Raw genomic sequence first — 16348 nt, 5'->3', positions numbered from 1 at the left:
ATTCAAATCGCATGAACTGTCATTTTTCATCATCACCATGCTCACCTGATCCTCGCGCAACCAAACGCATGGCCCCCAACTCACTTCCTAACCTTCTCATGCGGCTGCAAGTCCAACAAATTCGCCTCCCACGAGAGAGTCGCAGGTATCTCCTGCTCCAAGCTCTTGTCTCTGCCTTCCCACCCAAAGTACTTGCGCGCCCTCTCCGCCTTGCTCTTCGAGTTGAGGCCCCAGCTGTTATTCGACACCCCCTCCGACTGCAGCGCCTCCTTCATCGTCGCCTCCTTGGTCAACGGCGCAGGCAGATACCCCTGCTTATACGCCTCCTCCGCGATCCACCGCGCGACCTCGCTCCAGACGTGGTTGCCGCTCTCGACGAAGTAGTACGCCCGCGGCCCAAACACCTCCGCGTCGGCATTCTTTCCGGCGTCTTGCGTCGCGTCGGCGAGCGTCACGAAGAAGGCCGACAGGTCGTGCACGTGCACATTGTTCCACTCCGTCTTGCCGGGCGCGATGATCGGCGCGAAGCCCTTCTCGAGCGTGGCCCTGGCAAGGGCGGGGACCTGGATGGAGCGTTGGTTGACGGGCCCGCGGCCCTGGCCGTAGATCGTGGGCGGGGAGACGATGGCGGTGCGGACGGCGGGGGAGGAGTTCGCGGCGAGGACGATCTTGTCGACGTTGCGGTGGATGGCCTCGTCGGGGAGGCTGAGCAGGCGGTCGATGTCGCGGATGTCGTGGTAGTCTTGCTCCGGGAGGGGGGCCTCGCCGTAGCGTTCGTGCTTTTGGTCGTACTGTCGGCCCCTCGTGCGTTAGACAAAACGACGGGACAGAAGGGGGTAGTGTTCGTACCCATTGCAGAATTCCCGTGCCCGAGACGTGAAGCCAGAAGCCGGGCTTCTCGGGAGTGTGGCCCTCGGCGAGACCCTTCGCGATGGCTTGGGCTGAAGGGACGTCATCCGCAGAGTCGGCGGTGTCTAAGAGACGGCAGTCAACATTCAGCACATCAAAGGTGCAGATACTGCATTCTCCATGCAAGCTCCAATGAGCAGGAAACATGACGTACGGACAACAATGTCGGCGGCAGCGGCCTCCTTCGCGATGATGTCCGAGTCGGTCAGGGTGCCCACCACGATGCGAACATTGGCGTTCGGATAGGCCTTCTTCACAGGTGCTGCACGCTCCTCGGAGCGGACGAGGAGCGCATACTCGTAGTCCGGGTGCTTCTCATGGAGGGCATGGAAGGCGTCGCCCCCGATGTAGCCTGTGTGAGAGTGTAAGCCGAAAACCGGCCCAGGTCAAGAGAGGTAAGCGTTTGGTACCCGTCACGCCGGTGCTGTGATGTTAGGTTAATTAGCGAGGAGCGCTTTGTAAATCGATTCGCGGACGACTCACAGGAAAATCTTGAGGGTCATTTCGTTGGATTGTTCGTGGGATTTGCTGATTTGTGTGAATGAGACGCTTGGCACTCGTGAGGGACGAACGTGTTGGGCGTCGTGTTTATTATATGAAAGTCAACCCCGCATCGCCTACTATGCCAAGGGATGTCTACCAGTTCATTGACGCTTAATAATTACACTGCAGCCGCCCGAATTATGAAACCCAAACAGCTGTCTAAGTCCGGGGATGTATTCGACAGTTTCCCAAGTAGATCCCCCTCTTCTGACACCAAGCTCCCTGCGGAAGGGTCGTGAGCTAGAGGTGGGGTATCTAATGTGAATCGAGGGGCAGGGCGCGGCGGGTGACATCATGGCCATCACGTCTTCGCGGGGTCCTCGCCATATGTGGTGTGTTTGTGTTGCACTGTCCTGTAGATCCGGGTTGACGATCCGTTTGTCATGTCCCACTTGTTCCCGGTGAAAGGAGTCAGTGTCGGAAATAAAACAAAATTTGCATACAGCTGGCTTGTTGGCGGAGCGTTAGTATTTTATCAACATTCTGCGATCGTATGTTAATAGCCGGGTGGCTCGTGGTACAATTGGGGATGACTTGGGTGAGTCTGGAGGCGAATGACACACGTGTAAGTGAGACGTCAGCTTTAGGGCAACACCATCTCTAAACCAAACAGTAAAAACTGATAGGAAAGGGTGAACATGCGACTAGAGTAAATGTATCCGAAGTGAAGAATAGTGAGGGCTAGGGACATGAGTAGAATAACAGCAGAGGCAAAAAGCATGTAGGGACTACAGGAGATATAGTCATCAAGGTACGGGAAAGCCATGTAGTCTCTTCCTTTAGTACAAGTCTTGCTGCATAACATTACTTACTTCATCACAGATGAGTAGTCCTACAGAACCCCTTAACTCGAACAAGGGATCAAGCGGTCCCGAGAATGTGTCTCGAGGACTGAGCCATCGGAACAGCTTTAGAAGATATTCGATCAGAGATCCTCAAGATATTGGCGGTGTCTAAGCAGTTTCTACCATTGTACATGGCGCATAGCGAGAACGAACCGATGATGATCGAAGACAACCTATATTCAAGAGAGCCAAAGGAAAGTATCGTCCTTTAGAACTCACATCAAAAACAGCCTATGATTAGTTGCGGAAAACCATATTCACAACACAAGGTTTGCAGTATTGCGTCTGATGGTGTAGTTTTGCTTCACACTTGGATCGCTGCGCAAGATCTTGCACCATCGCTTGGTTGGTGCGAGCCGATGAAAGTCGGTGACTTCCATTCACATGCGATAGCCAGCCCCCACACTTCGGCGTGTCTTAGACATGCAGCGTGGGATGGCCGTTGGGAGTCACGGCTCACAGTGACGAAACGCCTGGGTAGATTTTCTCTCATGCTGAAATTGGTATTTTGTTTTCAACGCGTTTTGAGTTGTTAGGAACCCAGATTACGCATATCGGCTCGGAATGTGAGCCGATATCTTTGATATATATCATCATCTCTATGAATGGCGTCTCTTCAATCAGTGTGCCTTTCGACTTTTTTTTAAAGTGTTCCTAAACGCCAGCGCGATGTGTGCTGTCGCGCATTGTTCTCCTTGTGGAAAGGAGCCGAAAAAGAAGTCAAGTCTCTCATGCGAGGGTGTTGGGGAAGAATCGTGTCTCGGCAGATTGAGGCCCCTCATTTGGTGCCGACAAGAAAGTTGTTCCAAAATGGGTGATTATGTACGTTGATGGGCTTTTCTCTCATGTTGCATGCCAGAACTGAGATGTGAGACGTTGTCGGCCGCCGGGCCTCGGGAGATAGGTCGGTCGATGGGGACTTATATCGGGGCCGATGCCGGGGGCTCGAAGATCGAGGGTGATTCGATCATGCGTCCTCAAGGAGGATGACGGTCTTGGTGTCGCCGAGCTTCTCGCGTCCGTTGAGACCGGGGATTTCCAGGATGAAGAGGTAGCCAACGATCTCGCCGCCGAGCTGCTTGACGAGGTCTGCCGCCGCCTTTGCGGAGCCGCCTGGTGGGTGGTGTTAGTGGGGCCACTTGCGAAATCGATGGAGGGGCAGAAATCATGGCGGGGCAATTCTGCCGCCCGCCGCATGTCGTAAAACTCACCAGTCGCGATGATGTCGTCGACAACCAGGACCTTCTGGCCCGGCTTGATGGCATCCTGCTGCATCTGGAAGAAATCGGAGCCGTACTCCTTCTGGTACTCGGCGGTGACGCACGGGCCGGGCAGCTTGCCCTGCTTGCGCACCGGGGCGAAACCGGTGCCGAGACGGAGGGCCAGGCCGGGTCCGAAGAGGAAGCCGCGGGCATCGAGGCCGACAACAACGTCGGGAATCTGCTGGCCGAAGGCCTCCTTGACCTGGAGCTCGAGAACGGAGCCGAGGGTCTCGTGGACGGAGGGGTCGAGGAAGAGGGGCATGATGTCGACGAAATCGATGCCCTTGATGGGGAAGTCGGCGAAGTGACGCAGGGCGCTCTGGAGCTTTACCTTCCCACCGGCGAGTTCGGGGGAGGCGGCGGCGGCGGAGGAGGGCTGTCGTCCCTGGGCATCTTGAGAGGCGTTTGTGTTTGAGGCGGGCACGTCGGCGGTTCCTCGGACGGGATGGGCGGCCAGAGGGTTAATTGGTGCCGGCGAGGCGTCGTTAGACAGAGGAATCTGTTCAGAGGACATGATGAAGAGAGAAGAGAGGAGAGGAGGAGAAAGATAAAGGTAGGTCTCCGGGCGGGCTGGTAATGATATGTGCAGGTACAGACAGTATCTAGGTTGGCAGAGAGAAAATTTTGGGGTCGGATCCCGGAGTGAGTGAAAGGAGGGGTGTGGGACGCGACAACTGGCGGGCAGGTAGAACAGGCACTGCAGGTAGTAGAGCTACGGCCAAGGCCAAGGTTGGCAACCCAAGTGCGGATGGACCAGGTGTTTAGGACACAACCAGGAAAGTCGAGGTACGGGAGGTTTGTATTGTATGTGCTACAGCTACCGAGTACTTGCACCAAAGTCAATAGGTAGGTCAGGTACCTCGATAGGTACCTACCTGCGCATTCATTGCCTTGCGCTGCCTGCCTACCTACCTACCTACTTACCTACCTTACCTAGTAGGTAGGTACCTTGCTGAGGTGCCGTTGCGTGGGACAGGCCTTGTTGACCGAACCAGAAAGGTGTGTGTGCGGTTAGAATTGAGGTGTGTGAGAAAAGACTCATCAGACTGTGGACTTGAAAATCGGAGGCTAGTCCAGCTCGGCTCGCCGGGATTAGGGGAGGAGGGTGGAGGGTGAGACAAGGCAAGGAAGAGTACCTTAGTTGTAGGTCGGTACTGTCGTGTAGGAAAAGACGAAGGAGAAGCACGAAAGCAGGCTGGCAGATGGCGCGCAGAAGGGGCGTTCCGGGTGGTGGTTGTCCAGGATCATGAAGGGACGGACGGGTAGACGAGACGAGGGAGACAGAAAAAAAAAAAAAAAATTGGTGAGAGTGAACGCGCGCCATCGATTAGAGGAGTGGAGAGTTGTGATACGGGTAGGGTGTCACTACGGCGGTACGTGTGGTTCAAAGTGGGCAAAAGAGCCAGCCACGACGGGACCTGGGCATTGGCATTGGCGCTGCCGATGACAGAGACGAAGGGACGGTTCCAAGCAAGGCCTGCCTCATTGTTTGTTGCAAGATAGGGAAAAGCTCACTTCGCGGACCATTATTCCCAAGGTAGATAAGGCCAGCGGTCATTTTGTTTCTTCTGCTGTCTCTTCCCTGCAACGGGCCCAGCCATCCTTCTCTCGGATATTCTCTCGGATACCTCCTGTATCTTGCCGATGTTGGGCGATAACGACCTATCCGTACCTAGGAAACAAAACGTGCTCAAGCATCACATTTCTCCGATCAGAAGGCCGCCGAGCCACCAGTGACGGGCAACAACGGCGGCCCTCGCATGTTCCGCTCCTCTACCTCCGCGCCGTCGAAACTCGCCTCGCACGATATGGGTATCTGCCTGTAATAGCAAATGGTAAGCCAGCTCTGGCGCAGGTGGGACGGCATGGCACAGCATGGCATAGGTAGCATGGCAAGGCACGGCTTGCTTGTATCTCTCTCTCTGCCTCTCTGCCCCTCCAACGCGACATTGACCCCTCCATTGGCGAACGGACTGCACCAGGGAGCAAAGAGGCACTACCCCACTGTGCCACCATCTCCGAGAGACACAGACCGGGGTGCAAGCTGCTGTGTTTCTGTCTCACGCACATCAGGCAGCTCAGCACCAGCATGAACATGAGCATGAGCCCGACGCCGCTGTGGCCCCGGGGCACCAACGCTGTATCCGTACTGGACTGGATTGGGCCGGGGACCTTGCCGTTTCCCTGTCCTGTCTAGAACTGATGAATGGGAATGCAGCGATGGCTGATGCAGTGCAGCTTCCTGCATGCGCATGTAGGTGGTACAACGATGCCACGCCATTCCACGACCTCATCTTCCGTACGGATAAGGTAGGTAACGCATGCTGCTCGAATAAGGTTGTTGATGGGCTCGGCTCGGCTGGGGATCCATTGTGCCGTGCGGTCACGGTCATCTTAATGGCGGTCGGTAGGTTGCTTGGTTTTGGGATGACATTGTTGACGCTGACGTTGAAGCCAATTGCCTGTGTTACTGTGTCACTGTGTTGTGTTGCCGTCAACTGAAGTTCAAAGGGCAGATGCTACAGACCACACGTCCCCCTCAACATGTGGGGATTGTAGCATCCCGACCATGCGGAAAACATTCGGCTCGTTTCAAACGTCTGAAGTTGCTCATGGTCCGTGGTGAGTCGCTCAACAAGGTTGTGAAAGAGGCATCCATTATCACAATACTATATGGACGAGGTTGACTGACGACACAGGAGAAGCCGGAAGACGTGAGGCGCATGTGCAGTGGAGAAGAGTGAAACAGAGGGGACGAGAGAGACAGGAGACGATAGGGCAGGACCGGTACTTCTGGAAGACACTTGTTGGATGTTGAACGCAGGGCATCGTACTGATAATGGATAATGGCAGTGGAGAGGAAGGGAAGGGATGGAAGCAGGCAGGAAGCGGCGCTTATGACGACGGCGAGATCAACGTCAACTGCATTGCACCGCACTGCGAGCCATCTTGCGGCGGTCTAAGTCTTTGCAACCGCCCTCCGTTTCTCTTACCCAAAAATCCCAGAGTAAGGTCCTTCGACCAACCGGAAAACTCGATGGGACCGCTTCGTGCGTGCCATTCAGACCATTAACACATCGTCCTACATGCCACTGTCCCTCCTCTCCGCACCTCTCTAGAACGCCGCTCGTTCCTGTTTTGCTTCTAGATGCATTCAGCCCATGCACCTCCCTGTCCTTTCGGGGCCTTTTACGGGGACAGCGAAGCAGACCGGGACCCTACGTCTTGGCCATGACCCCTGGACCTGCTCGCTCGCTCTGGGCGGCGGCCAGCCCAAGATACCATTGCTCAACCACAACTTCCACAACGAGCCTATCATTTTCTGAGGATGCTGCGTTCTGTCAAGCTGCTCAATACATGGCTCTATGGCCTGCCACTATTGCTTTATCGGACCAGCATGTCCATATCCAGCAAAGCTCAAACTCAGTATCAAACCGGAACTCAAAAACCCACTTTAGCAACAAAAGCCCCGGTAGCACATACAAACGTGCTTCAGCTGGGCAGCTTGCCTTGCAAGACGAGTCTACGGATACACTCAACAGCGCTGTATCAGCCAGGGTCCTTACACACGCCCTACTTACGGATCTCTGCCTGCCACTACGCATTCCAGGCCTGGTCTGCATCGTCAGCTTTGATGTTTAGGGGTCCTTTTCCATACGTTATCTGACCTTTACCGTGGTATTCGATCAATAATCATATTACGCCCCACTCATCCCGTCGAAACGTCTCATCCTCCCTGTCCATACTCCTTGGACCATCAAAGTCTAGAGCAATGGGCGAACCACCATCGCATCATCCTGCCATCACTTCGCATTGAGTCACGACCAGGGCGTTTGTCGAATCAGAAGTCAATACCGGTCATGAACGGCCTCGCAACCCCCGCGCCTCGACACGAACGGACCCATGTCCGACGGGATGTCCTCCTTCNACCCCCGCGCCTCGACACGAACGGACCCATGTCCGACGGGATGTCCTCCTTCACCCGCCGGTGCCTACGCTGCTCATCAGTCACTTCTCAACGGTATCAATCACAAAGTACTCATCCCACCACCACACCACATTTCAGTTGATGAACTACCCAACCAAGCACTCAGCTCACAAAGAGGCCCTGGTGAACCGATATCTCAGCCAAGGTGCCTGGGTCTTCAGACAATACGGATCCCCCAAGACGGGCAAGCTGCAACGGCATCTCTTCGGTGCCCCCATATTTCAAGTTCCATCCGAATCCTCTGCGTCCATTTTATCCGATCATTTCCAAGCACCATCCCGGAACTGCCACTGGACCTGGAACCGCCTTACCTGAAGGTGTCTATTTCTAGCTGACGACGTATGGGTCTCCGACTGGCAACGTAGGGTTTAGGCCACGTTCTGTCAGCCTTTTGCCAGACACTCATCCATCTTCCCGGATCAAGCTTGGAAAAGCTTGTGAACAGTGTGCATGGTCGATCCGGTCTGGATCGCAACAGCCGCCCCGTCCGTCACAGCCACGCAGCGAGTTACTCTGCAACGAACCTCGTTCACGTCAAAACCGCTCCAACGCATCAGATACGCCGTCCGTCCGGACATTGTTCCGCCACAGGCATTCAATTCTGATAATGGCGCTCGGCAGTGGTGATTCAAGCAAGTAAGCAAGGTCTTATACAACCGCAATACCTTGCTATCTACATATGCACGCCTTGCTTTCACGGCCATCCGCTGGCGGCCCGGAAGCCATTCCGCCAGACTCACTTTGAAGCAGTGCTACCCTTGGCCACTGCGCTGAGTGGCTGAGGGCATCACCTCTTTGTCATCGAATTCACCACTGGGCCCGTTCAAGCTGTGGACGAGACGCGGCATCTCCACCAGTCGGTCGCATTTGAGGCGTCCCGTACGGAGCTAGGTACTGTGTTACAAGTCCTCATCTGCCTGTCACTGTGTGTATGCCCGGGCGGCTCGGACGGAGATGCTAACCGTCGTAACCCTGCCGTCCTTCGACATGCAACCTTCTGTTCTCAGGGGCTCCAGAACTCAACCGCCAGCTCCAGAATCCTAGACATAAAACAGACTGCGAAATGTCCGTACGATTACCTTTCCCAATGAAACAAAAGGCTCTGCTCGGTCAGCCGGCAGTCATCAGGAAAACTACCTTGCTACAGCACGACATCTCTGGGACCGAGCCAAACCTTCAATACGTTTGTTTCCTGCTCGCCCGGCACCCCTGCAATCGCCCACACGCCGGGCAGCCTCCATGGACGAGAGACCCCGACTCACTCACATGCCTGGAGGAACCAGCAGCTACATCAAGATCTGTTGCATTAGCGGCTTTTTTTTTTTTTTCACGACGTTCCGATACAAGGTCGAGGCGGTCCCCGTTCGGCATTACAACTTGCGCAACCGGGGCTTTCCGTTATGACCTTGGTAAATGTTCCGCAGGTAGAAGGTGTTTAATACAAGTCAGCATGCCTCAGAAAGAAGAAGATGCCGTGCCTCCGGCGCCGCTAGCACGCAAGTCGCCGTAAATGAGTCAGTTTGGATGACCTACAGACGCCGTAGTCTGTAGGTCCCGTACCGTAGTGCGCGCAAACCGCGTTCCTTCTTCACCGCCTCCTCCCACCCGGCCTCGGCACCATTGGCTGGGCAGGAGCACGACTTTTGGGGGAAAGGCATGCTGTTATTCGATAGGCAAATGTGGGTAACTATATGCTGACGTTGCTCAAGCTTCGAAAACGACGCGCCACTGCTACCAGAGAGAGAGGACGAAAGCCAGACCTTACTCGTGCCAGTTGGCAATTGATGGCCCGTCCCTTCCTAGGAGGCACTCTAGCTCACTGCGACTCAGAGGTGATCCCCGACGTGCTTGACTAAGGTAGTTACACTGGACAGAGGGCGCTTCTGCCTGCTGAGGGCTTATCAACGACACGATCATGTCAACTCGGCCGTCTGTCTGTCTGTCGCTAACCGCTCAGCGCTGGGGGGTAATCTAGTTTCTGTGCTCTCTACATCTGCAAACATGACAACACCGTCCCAGCGAGCCGGCGACGCTCTCATTCGGTAACCCGAGCCGCACAGGAGCTTGACCGAGCTGTCAGTGGACAGCCTCGCCGCGTCTGTCCCGGAGGCTGTCGTCGCTCGTTGGGCCGGGGGGTGGGTAGGACAGCGTCATGCAGGTGGCCGCAATCAGCCAAACGGGGAGCCTAAAAAAATCTAGACACCCTCTTCTTCTCTCGCCGGTTCGCTGTGTATGTGCGTGTGAGTGAGTGACACAACCAAGCAATGCAAAGGTCTTCTTGGGCCGTCATTCCCTATCGCGCTTGCTGCAGATGATATGATGTGCATTCGCGCGCCAAGGGACCCTTTCACTATCGGAGGAGTGTCATCATGTTGCATCTCGTAATCCTCGTCTCATTACTTCTATTACTCATCGATCTTCTTTCTGTCTAGTGAAAAGGAACGAAAACGCCGCGGTCATGCTCTGAAACTGTGGTATCTAACATCTAATGGTCGTGAGAGACATTAAAAAAGGGGAGGGGGTATCTTTCTCGTTTTGTCTTCCGCAACGGTCGCCGTTAGGGCATGCGCGTAGAACCAAACCAAGAACGCAGCGAGAGTCGTGAAGAAACAACGCGATTTATGCAACTCACGATTCCTCCCATCTTTGAGGACAGAAGTATGGAGAATGGTGAAAAACAATCATCCAAAAAGACCATACGTCAGGTGTGGCTAGAACCAATGCCGATACCATTCAACTCCTAATGAAAAGAGACGACGAAACCGCAGCATCGGGCATAAAGACGTCGCAAGGGGGGTGTAAAGCAGTGTTATCATGAAGGTGTCGTCAGGGGAATTGCAGTCGGATGATTGAGAAAAACATGTTTTGAAGCACATGAAACATGACAGCCACACTCGTCGGTAGCAGCTCAGGCCAGACGGCGAGGTCAAGCTTTCCCTCCATACCGACGTCGACCCCAAAAATGTAGCGGATGAGCAGGCGGACGCAGACGGATGCCACGAGCTCGCAGCCCCATGTGACCGAGGAGGCCCAGAAGGTCAGGTTGAAGTCGTAATCGTCGCCAACCTCCTTCATGTCGAATGCGAAGTAGGGGTAGACGTCTTTGTTGGGTCCAAAGTGTAGAACCAGGACGCTGCCGAGGAAGGCCGCCATGGACACGTTCTCTGCGAGGAAGCGGATAAAAACGTTGCGGGTGCAGACCTTTTGATATGACGCGTAGGACTGGTCTGTCAGGTTAAGGGTGACGGTAATGCGGTGGTAGAGGCGCGACATCGTCAAAGGGGTGAGGATGATGAGGGTGCTGCTGGAAAGTATCTGAAGATACACGAATTGCTCTGGGGAGCGAAGGCGGGCGTATAGCGCGCGAACGTAGGTTTGGTAGGTGAGCATGAAGTATCTATGTTTGGTTAGATGTGCCGTCTGTAACATGGAAAAGGGGTTCGCTTACAGCTTGAACACCCAGCTGAGAGGGTAGCTCCCAACACGTTCACCCTCGCGAATACCTAGCAGCCAACCTGTCAAGGCGTCGAGCAGATGGACCGTGATGATCCAGCTGTAGACGTAGACGATTGTTTCCAAATTATTGTGGGGTAACGTCCGTAAGTAGATCTCTGCGTACGCTTCTCCTATCACATACGCCATGAGGCCGACAAACAAGGCCAGACAGAACCAGATAAAACGTACGAAGCTGGCTGGCAGCCATCTGCGGCGTATCCTCACGCTGGTCAAGTGTCTGGGCTGCCCTGAGCCGACCTGCAACGCCGCGTCCGGGTCGAACGAGTCGTGGCTGAGGTTTGGCCGGCGACGGTTATCTCGCCGAGGGATACTTCCTTCAGCCTCACCAGTCCACCAAGACGTTGTGAAGATCCGCTGCGTCTCAGATAGCGAGTGGCGTAATTTCAGGTGACGTTCTGAGGTAAGGAGAATGCAGAACGCTATAGCTACCGGCATAGCCATGACGATAAATGTCCAGGAGATCCAAGCTGTGTTATGTTGAGTAAGGAATCGTGTTTCTGGGGTAAGATAAAGCGGGATGGGCACTGCTATTGAGACAATGGCAATCAGAGACATGGTGACCGGGAAGCCGAGGGATTGCGGCCACCTGTGAGCGTGTAAGTCAGTGGAGACTTCCTCCAAACACTTAGAAGGGGCTGCCATACCAGTTCAGGCTGTAAAGATTGAAGACCTTGGTGATCCAAATCAGGGCGGTAATGTTGTAGAAGCCATAGTAGACAAATAGGAAGAACCAGAAACTAATCTGCACTCGTGCTTCTCCGTGGCCAGGTACCTTGCGCCCCGAGCCAGACCCGGGCTCACTACGGTCGTCATCTTCGTCAGGAAACTGATATTGCGGAAACGGCAGCGCACACCACGCAATGGCCTGTGTTTTATCAGCGTTGGTACTTCTTTTTCAATCAAACAAGGGCCTATTCATTGTTGGTGACATACCAGAGCAGCGGGCATCAACACCAGACATCCATACCGACTCCACCAAACGTCAACCACCTTCTTGACGGCACTCTGCTTTGGCTCGACCCAAACATCGACAATCCCGCGCCAGGTCCGCTGCCATAAGCTCAGATCCTCCAAGTCGACTCTATCAGCACCGTTATCGTGGTTATCGAGACCAGCTGCAGAGAGAAGCGCGCCGTAACCGACGTGCACACTGCCACGATTGTTGGAGAAGAGACCGAGGGTGCTGGACCGACGACGGCGACCGCTGACATCGGAGTCTTGGGGTACGGCGCGAAAGCGACCTAGCAGAGGAGACGAGTCGCTCGTGAACCGGGTTCGGGACTCGTTGCCTTGCGTGAATTGGAAGAAGCTCGGCATCGCTTCGCAGTTTGGAGGGTATCGTCTATCTTCGCGACATTGGGTGTGGTTTGTTTACTTTCCACTCGTGGCAGGCGAGTTCTCTCGACAGTTGTTGGTTGAATTTGATATGCTTGGGATACGCGCTCGAGTTTGAAGTCTAGGAAGTATTACCCCGCGAGAGTGAATGCTGCCTTGCCGTGATCTTGCTTATATCCAGGATGACGCGGGTCTGGCAGGAATGTTTGCTCGATGTCGTACAGTAGTAGCTTGTGGTGTGAGGAAAGGAATCCCAGACTTCGTCCAGTGTAAATTGGAATTTCAGTGGCTTATGACGCTAGGGCGCCCGTGTACCTGGGACAGTCCCTGGTTTTCTGGCGGACACGGCGGATCAAGCCCCCTGGCATACCGGGCGCTAGCGCTGTTTGGGCGGAGCTTCGAATGTGTTGGCCTGTGGAGACCTCATGCTGAGTTCACAGTCCTCCGACCGCCGGCCGGGGGCCGCATGATGTTTGGTAGATGAGCACACGAAATGAGATTGGAGATTGAAGGGTTGAATACCGTCGCCGTCTTTGTATTCCCAGATATTATCGTAAATGTGCATACTTCTTACAATCGCCTCAACTCCCCTCTGTGAAAACAAGTGCCGGTTTACCTACGGCGCGCAGATCTAGCTGGTAATTTAGATGTGACTGCAGGAGTCCATCAAACAGGCCGAACATCATGATGTTGTTGTTGTAGTACAGAATGCCTCTTACTCCTCGTCATTGTCCATGGTCTCCTCGAATCCCTCTGAGTCCTCAGTCTCCTCTGAATCCGTAGAATATTGTTTCTCTTTCGGCACGTCCACAAAGTCAACCTCGTGGCGTTCGTCGTCCTCCTCTTCACCCTCATTCTCGGCCTCAACTTCCGCATCCTTCAAGTCTTCCGAAAAGGCCACAACCTTGGACGTCGGCGATTTCTTTGGTGGCTCCAAAACATCACCACTCCAGGGTTTGCACTCTTTGACCAGCTCACCACACCTGAGACAAGTCCAACCCTCGCCCTCTTCTCGCTCCAGCCGGGTCGCGAGACAGACGAAGCAGTATATGCAACCGCAAGGGATAGTCTCGTATGGGTTCGTGATATCTGTTTGGGCCGATCCAATGACACCGCTCGAGGCTGCAGCCGCCATGATCTCGGTCTCCGTAGTTGCCAGGGCGTTCTGGTCCTGGTAGCAGATGGCGCAGGTGCGCTCCGGCAGGAAGCCATACTCTCCGTTGGCCGATTTGTCTTCGTCTCCGCTTGTCGTCATGATTGACTTTGTCTTGCGCCACGTTCGTGATATCCATCTCCTCCACCGGTTGATGCCGATAAGTGGGAGAACAAACAAAAGAAACTCGGTGAAGGCGTGCCAGACGAGTTGCCGATTGAGGTATTCGAAAGACACCTCACGGCTCACCTGGCTTGTTGGTGGAGCGAGGCGCATACGTAGTACTCTGTCCAATAGGGTGCGATATCTTCCCTGCAGGAGAAAGACCAGGAAGGAGACGAACGCTGCTCCCGCGTGCAGGGTGGTGATTCTCGACGTGATGCGCGATAGTCGCTGTAAGCGTGGGTTGGGATCGCCATATCCTTCGTCATGCTCCAGCAACCAGTTCTCCCACTTGTCCCAGCCGTATCTTCCAAAGACCGTAGCCAGTCCGTAGAGAGACTTTTGCCATCTAGAAGGCGCCACCAAAACAGAGCCGTCCTTGCGCGCGTCAGTGTATTTCAGGTTCTGCAACGCTGCACCATAGGTCGCATCGTGATCCCACACGGTGAGCTTGAACAGCACCGCGCGCAGTGCCAAGAGAATCTCAGCTGACCAGTCGTCTTTCAGGTGGCCGCCGGCAAAGTATTTGAGCGCATCACCAACCTGACCGCGCAGGAGCTCCAGCAACTCGTCGTCTAATAATTCGGCGTCAACCTGTCCGACTCTGAATGCCGGACGCGTGCCGTCCTGGGAGGAGATGGCGTCCCATGCTGATCCGAGTCGACTAAAGGGGAAGGGCAGCCGGTCAATCTGGGCGCGTGCTCGTGATGATTCGTGTTGCGCGGCGATTCGGGCGGCGTTCTCTGCTTCGCGGGCTTGTCGTCGGGCTGCCAGGCGCTGCTGCGCTTGCGCAAAGTTGGTCGATGTCATCTGGGCGGCATTGGGCGGTGGAATGTGCAGGCGAGATGCAACTTGCTGAGCATCACACCTCTTGCCCAGGTTGTCGAAGGCGACGGGGGGGATGGGAAGTTGGATGGGTGTCGGAAAATGAGCCGAGGTCCGCCGTTCCAGCGAGCGATTCGTAGCAGGCCAGTCCACTGCCGCGGGCAAGAATGCTGGGGGACAGGCGGTGGCCTGGACCGAAATGTCGGCCGGCGGAGCATCTGACGTACCGGGGCGCCCGGGCCACCCTCTGCACCTCCACTGCTCCCTGCAAAGATCTCCACGTTGCGCCGGGTACGAATGCCTCTATCGGCTCTCCACTGACTGTCCGTTATCAAAGACCCCGATGTTCGAGTCTGAATACCTACTAAACCTCCGTCCGCCCCTGCAGGTCCCCTGCTGTGGCTTGCCCGACCTTATTACCACATCATAGGTACGGCGTCAAAACTACTTTTGGGGACGTCGGCGACCATCTTACAAACCATATCTGTCATGCATTGCACCTCTGCATCAATACTGCGGGTGAACCAGCTTACCTCAGATTGTGTGTCACGTCGACAAGCGAGGTCCCGGCCTCATCCCGGCGGGAAGCGTCGACATTGATTGCTTGAGACGAACTCAACGCGACCTCCAGCGCCCTCTATGTTCCCTGCTTCGGATATGGCCGCACGCGCCAGTCCCCATTCTGATGCTGGTTCCCTTCTTCTTGTCTCTATCGTCACCGCTGCTTGTCGGGCCTATGCACTCCAAGCGATACTCGAACGACGATTCGCTACCTTGACCTACCGGCATGCCAGAACCTGCAGCTACACCCAGACAGGAAGCAACCTTTACGCAACAACCAATACGTTGCTGACTTTAAGAACTGACCGCAGCCCAGATCACATCTACTCGTCCCCCTGATTGGCCATTGCCCGGTCATCAAGATGAGAATCTAAGTCAAGCTTATGTCGAAACCCCTTCCCCCGGTCCCAAAAGTCGGGATGGCTTTGCAAAAGAGCTGTTATGGCTGTGCCGGCTCGTACGACCTGCCTTCCGGTGCAGAAAGCGTGGCGTTCTCTGGTCTCCGCCCTTTTCTCTGGAATCTTCATTATCCCGCTTCTTGAGCATGATGGTTGATCTACCTGTCGGACTTAAGCGATACCCTGGCTGAATCGTGGCGCATGTTTGCTTCATGGAATTCTCACGATGTGGTAACGTTACTCAGTCACAGTTTGGATCGTTAGCGAGCAAGCCTGGCAGCAAGGAATGCTCTGAATACAGCCCCCGAGGAGGTTCGGAGCTCTGCCAGGCGCCTTCGCCAGCTGACAGCACGGGAAGTCCGTCCCAAAGTTGGGTTCTCCCTGCTATCACGCAAATTTCCCCGTTTCTACATCCATCATATATCAAACGGTTGTTGGCCGTCTCAAGCCCATCCTTCTTGTACACAATATCGTGAGCTTCAGATGTCATAGAAGTTTCGCGCGCTTCAGCGTCTCGGAGAATGAATCGGAATCCAATGGTCGGCTAGACATGACTTTGAGCCAGCTCTTAGGGCTGACGGGAAAAGCGGGAAGGCTCAGCCTAGGCAACGTGCAGCAGGCTGATTAGCAAGTGCTACACGTGCAGGTTAACTAAGACCCGTTTCAACCAGGTGTACATCCTAACGTTATTTGTCCAATCAGCCGGAGCGTGGTGGTGTTGTTGGACCAGCCTCGACGTAACCCAGCCCCAATACGGACCCTCGACAGAAGCTTACCAAGCTGCTTCTATTTTTCACTCTATGGCTCAAAGACTCATATCCACGCCATTTCGTCCTTCAAACCCCATCCAG

General features: G+C 54.8%; 4 protein-coding genes across 4 annotated transcripts; all 4 read right to left on the bottom strand.

Annotated features, from left to right (window-relative positions):
- Positions 1 to 80: 80 nt before the first annotated feature.
- Positions 81 to 1412, bottom strand: GCG54_00002084 (uncharacterized protein; the record flags this gene model as incomplete). The annotated part of the gene is made up of 5 exons (XM_045402183.1): positions 81 to 791; positions 850 to 974; positions 1064 to 1261; positions 1320 to 1333; positions 1393 to 1412. 5 exons carry the CDS (start codon positions 1410 to 1412, stop codon positions 81 to 83), a joined length of 1068 nt encoding a protein of 355 aa, XP_045264465.1.
- A 1852-nt stretch (positions 1413 to 3264) lies between these two features.
- On the bottom strand, positions 3265 to 4073 carry GCG54_00002083 (Adenine phosphoribosyltransferase; the record flags this gene model as incomplete). Its single annotated transcript, XM_045402182.1, has 2 exons — positions 3265 to 3410; positions 3509 to 4073. The coding sequence occupies 2 exons, from the start codon at positions 4071 to 4073 to the stop codon at positions 3265 to 3267; spliced, it is 711 nt and encodes a 236-aa protein (XP_045264464.1).
- A 6300-nt stretch (positions 4074 to 10373) lies between these two features.
- GCG54_00002082 (uncharacterized protein) lies at positions 10374 to 12380 on the bottom strand (the record flags this gene model as incomplete). Its single annotated transcript, XM_045402181.1, has 4 exons — positions 10374 to 10944; positions 10996 to 11649; positions 11708 to 11928; positions 11997 to 12380. The coding sequence occupies 4 exons, from the start codon at positions 12378 to 12380 to the stop codon at positions 10374 to 10376; spliced, it is 1830 nt and encodes a 609-aa protein (XP_045264463.1).
- A 733-nt stretch (positions 12381 to 13113) lies between these two features.
- Positions 13114 to 14523, bottom strand: GCG54_00002081 (Peroxisomal biogenesis factor 2; the record flags this gene model as incomplete). The annotated part of the gene is made up of 1 exon (XM_045402180.1): positions 13114 to 14523. One exon carries the CDS (start codon positions 14521 to 14523, stop codon positions 13114 to 13116), a length of 1410 nt encoding a protein of 469 aa, XP_045264462.1.
- Positions 14524 to 16348: the final 1825 nt, after the last annotated feature.

Source organism: Colletotrichum gloeosporioides, assembly GCF_011800055.1.
Source record: "Colletotrichum gloeosporioides strain Lc1 chromosome Unknown consensus_45, whole genome shotgun sequence".
Taxonomy (NCBI): Eukaryota; Fungi; Ascomycota; class Sordariomycetes; order Glomerellales; family Glomerellaceae; genus Colletotrichum; species Colletotrichum gloeosporioides.
The sequence above is the reverse complement of the archived record's forward strand: the minus strand, read 5'-3'. Positions and strand labels throughout refer to the sequence as shown.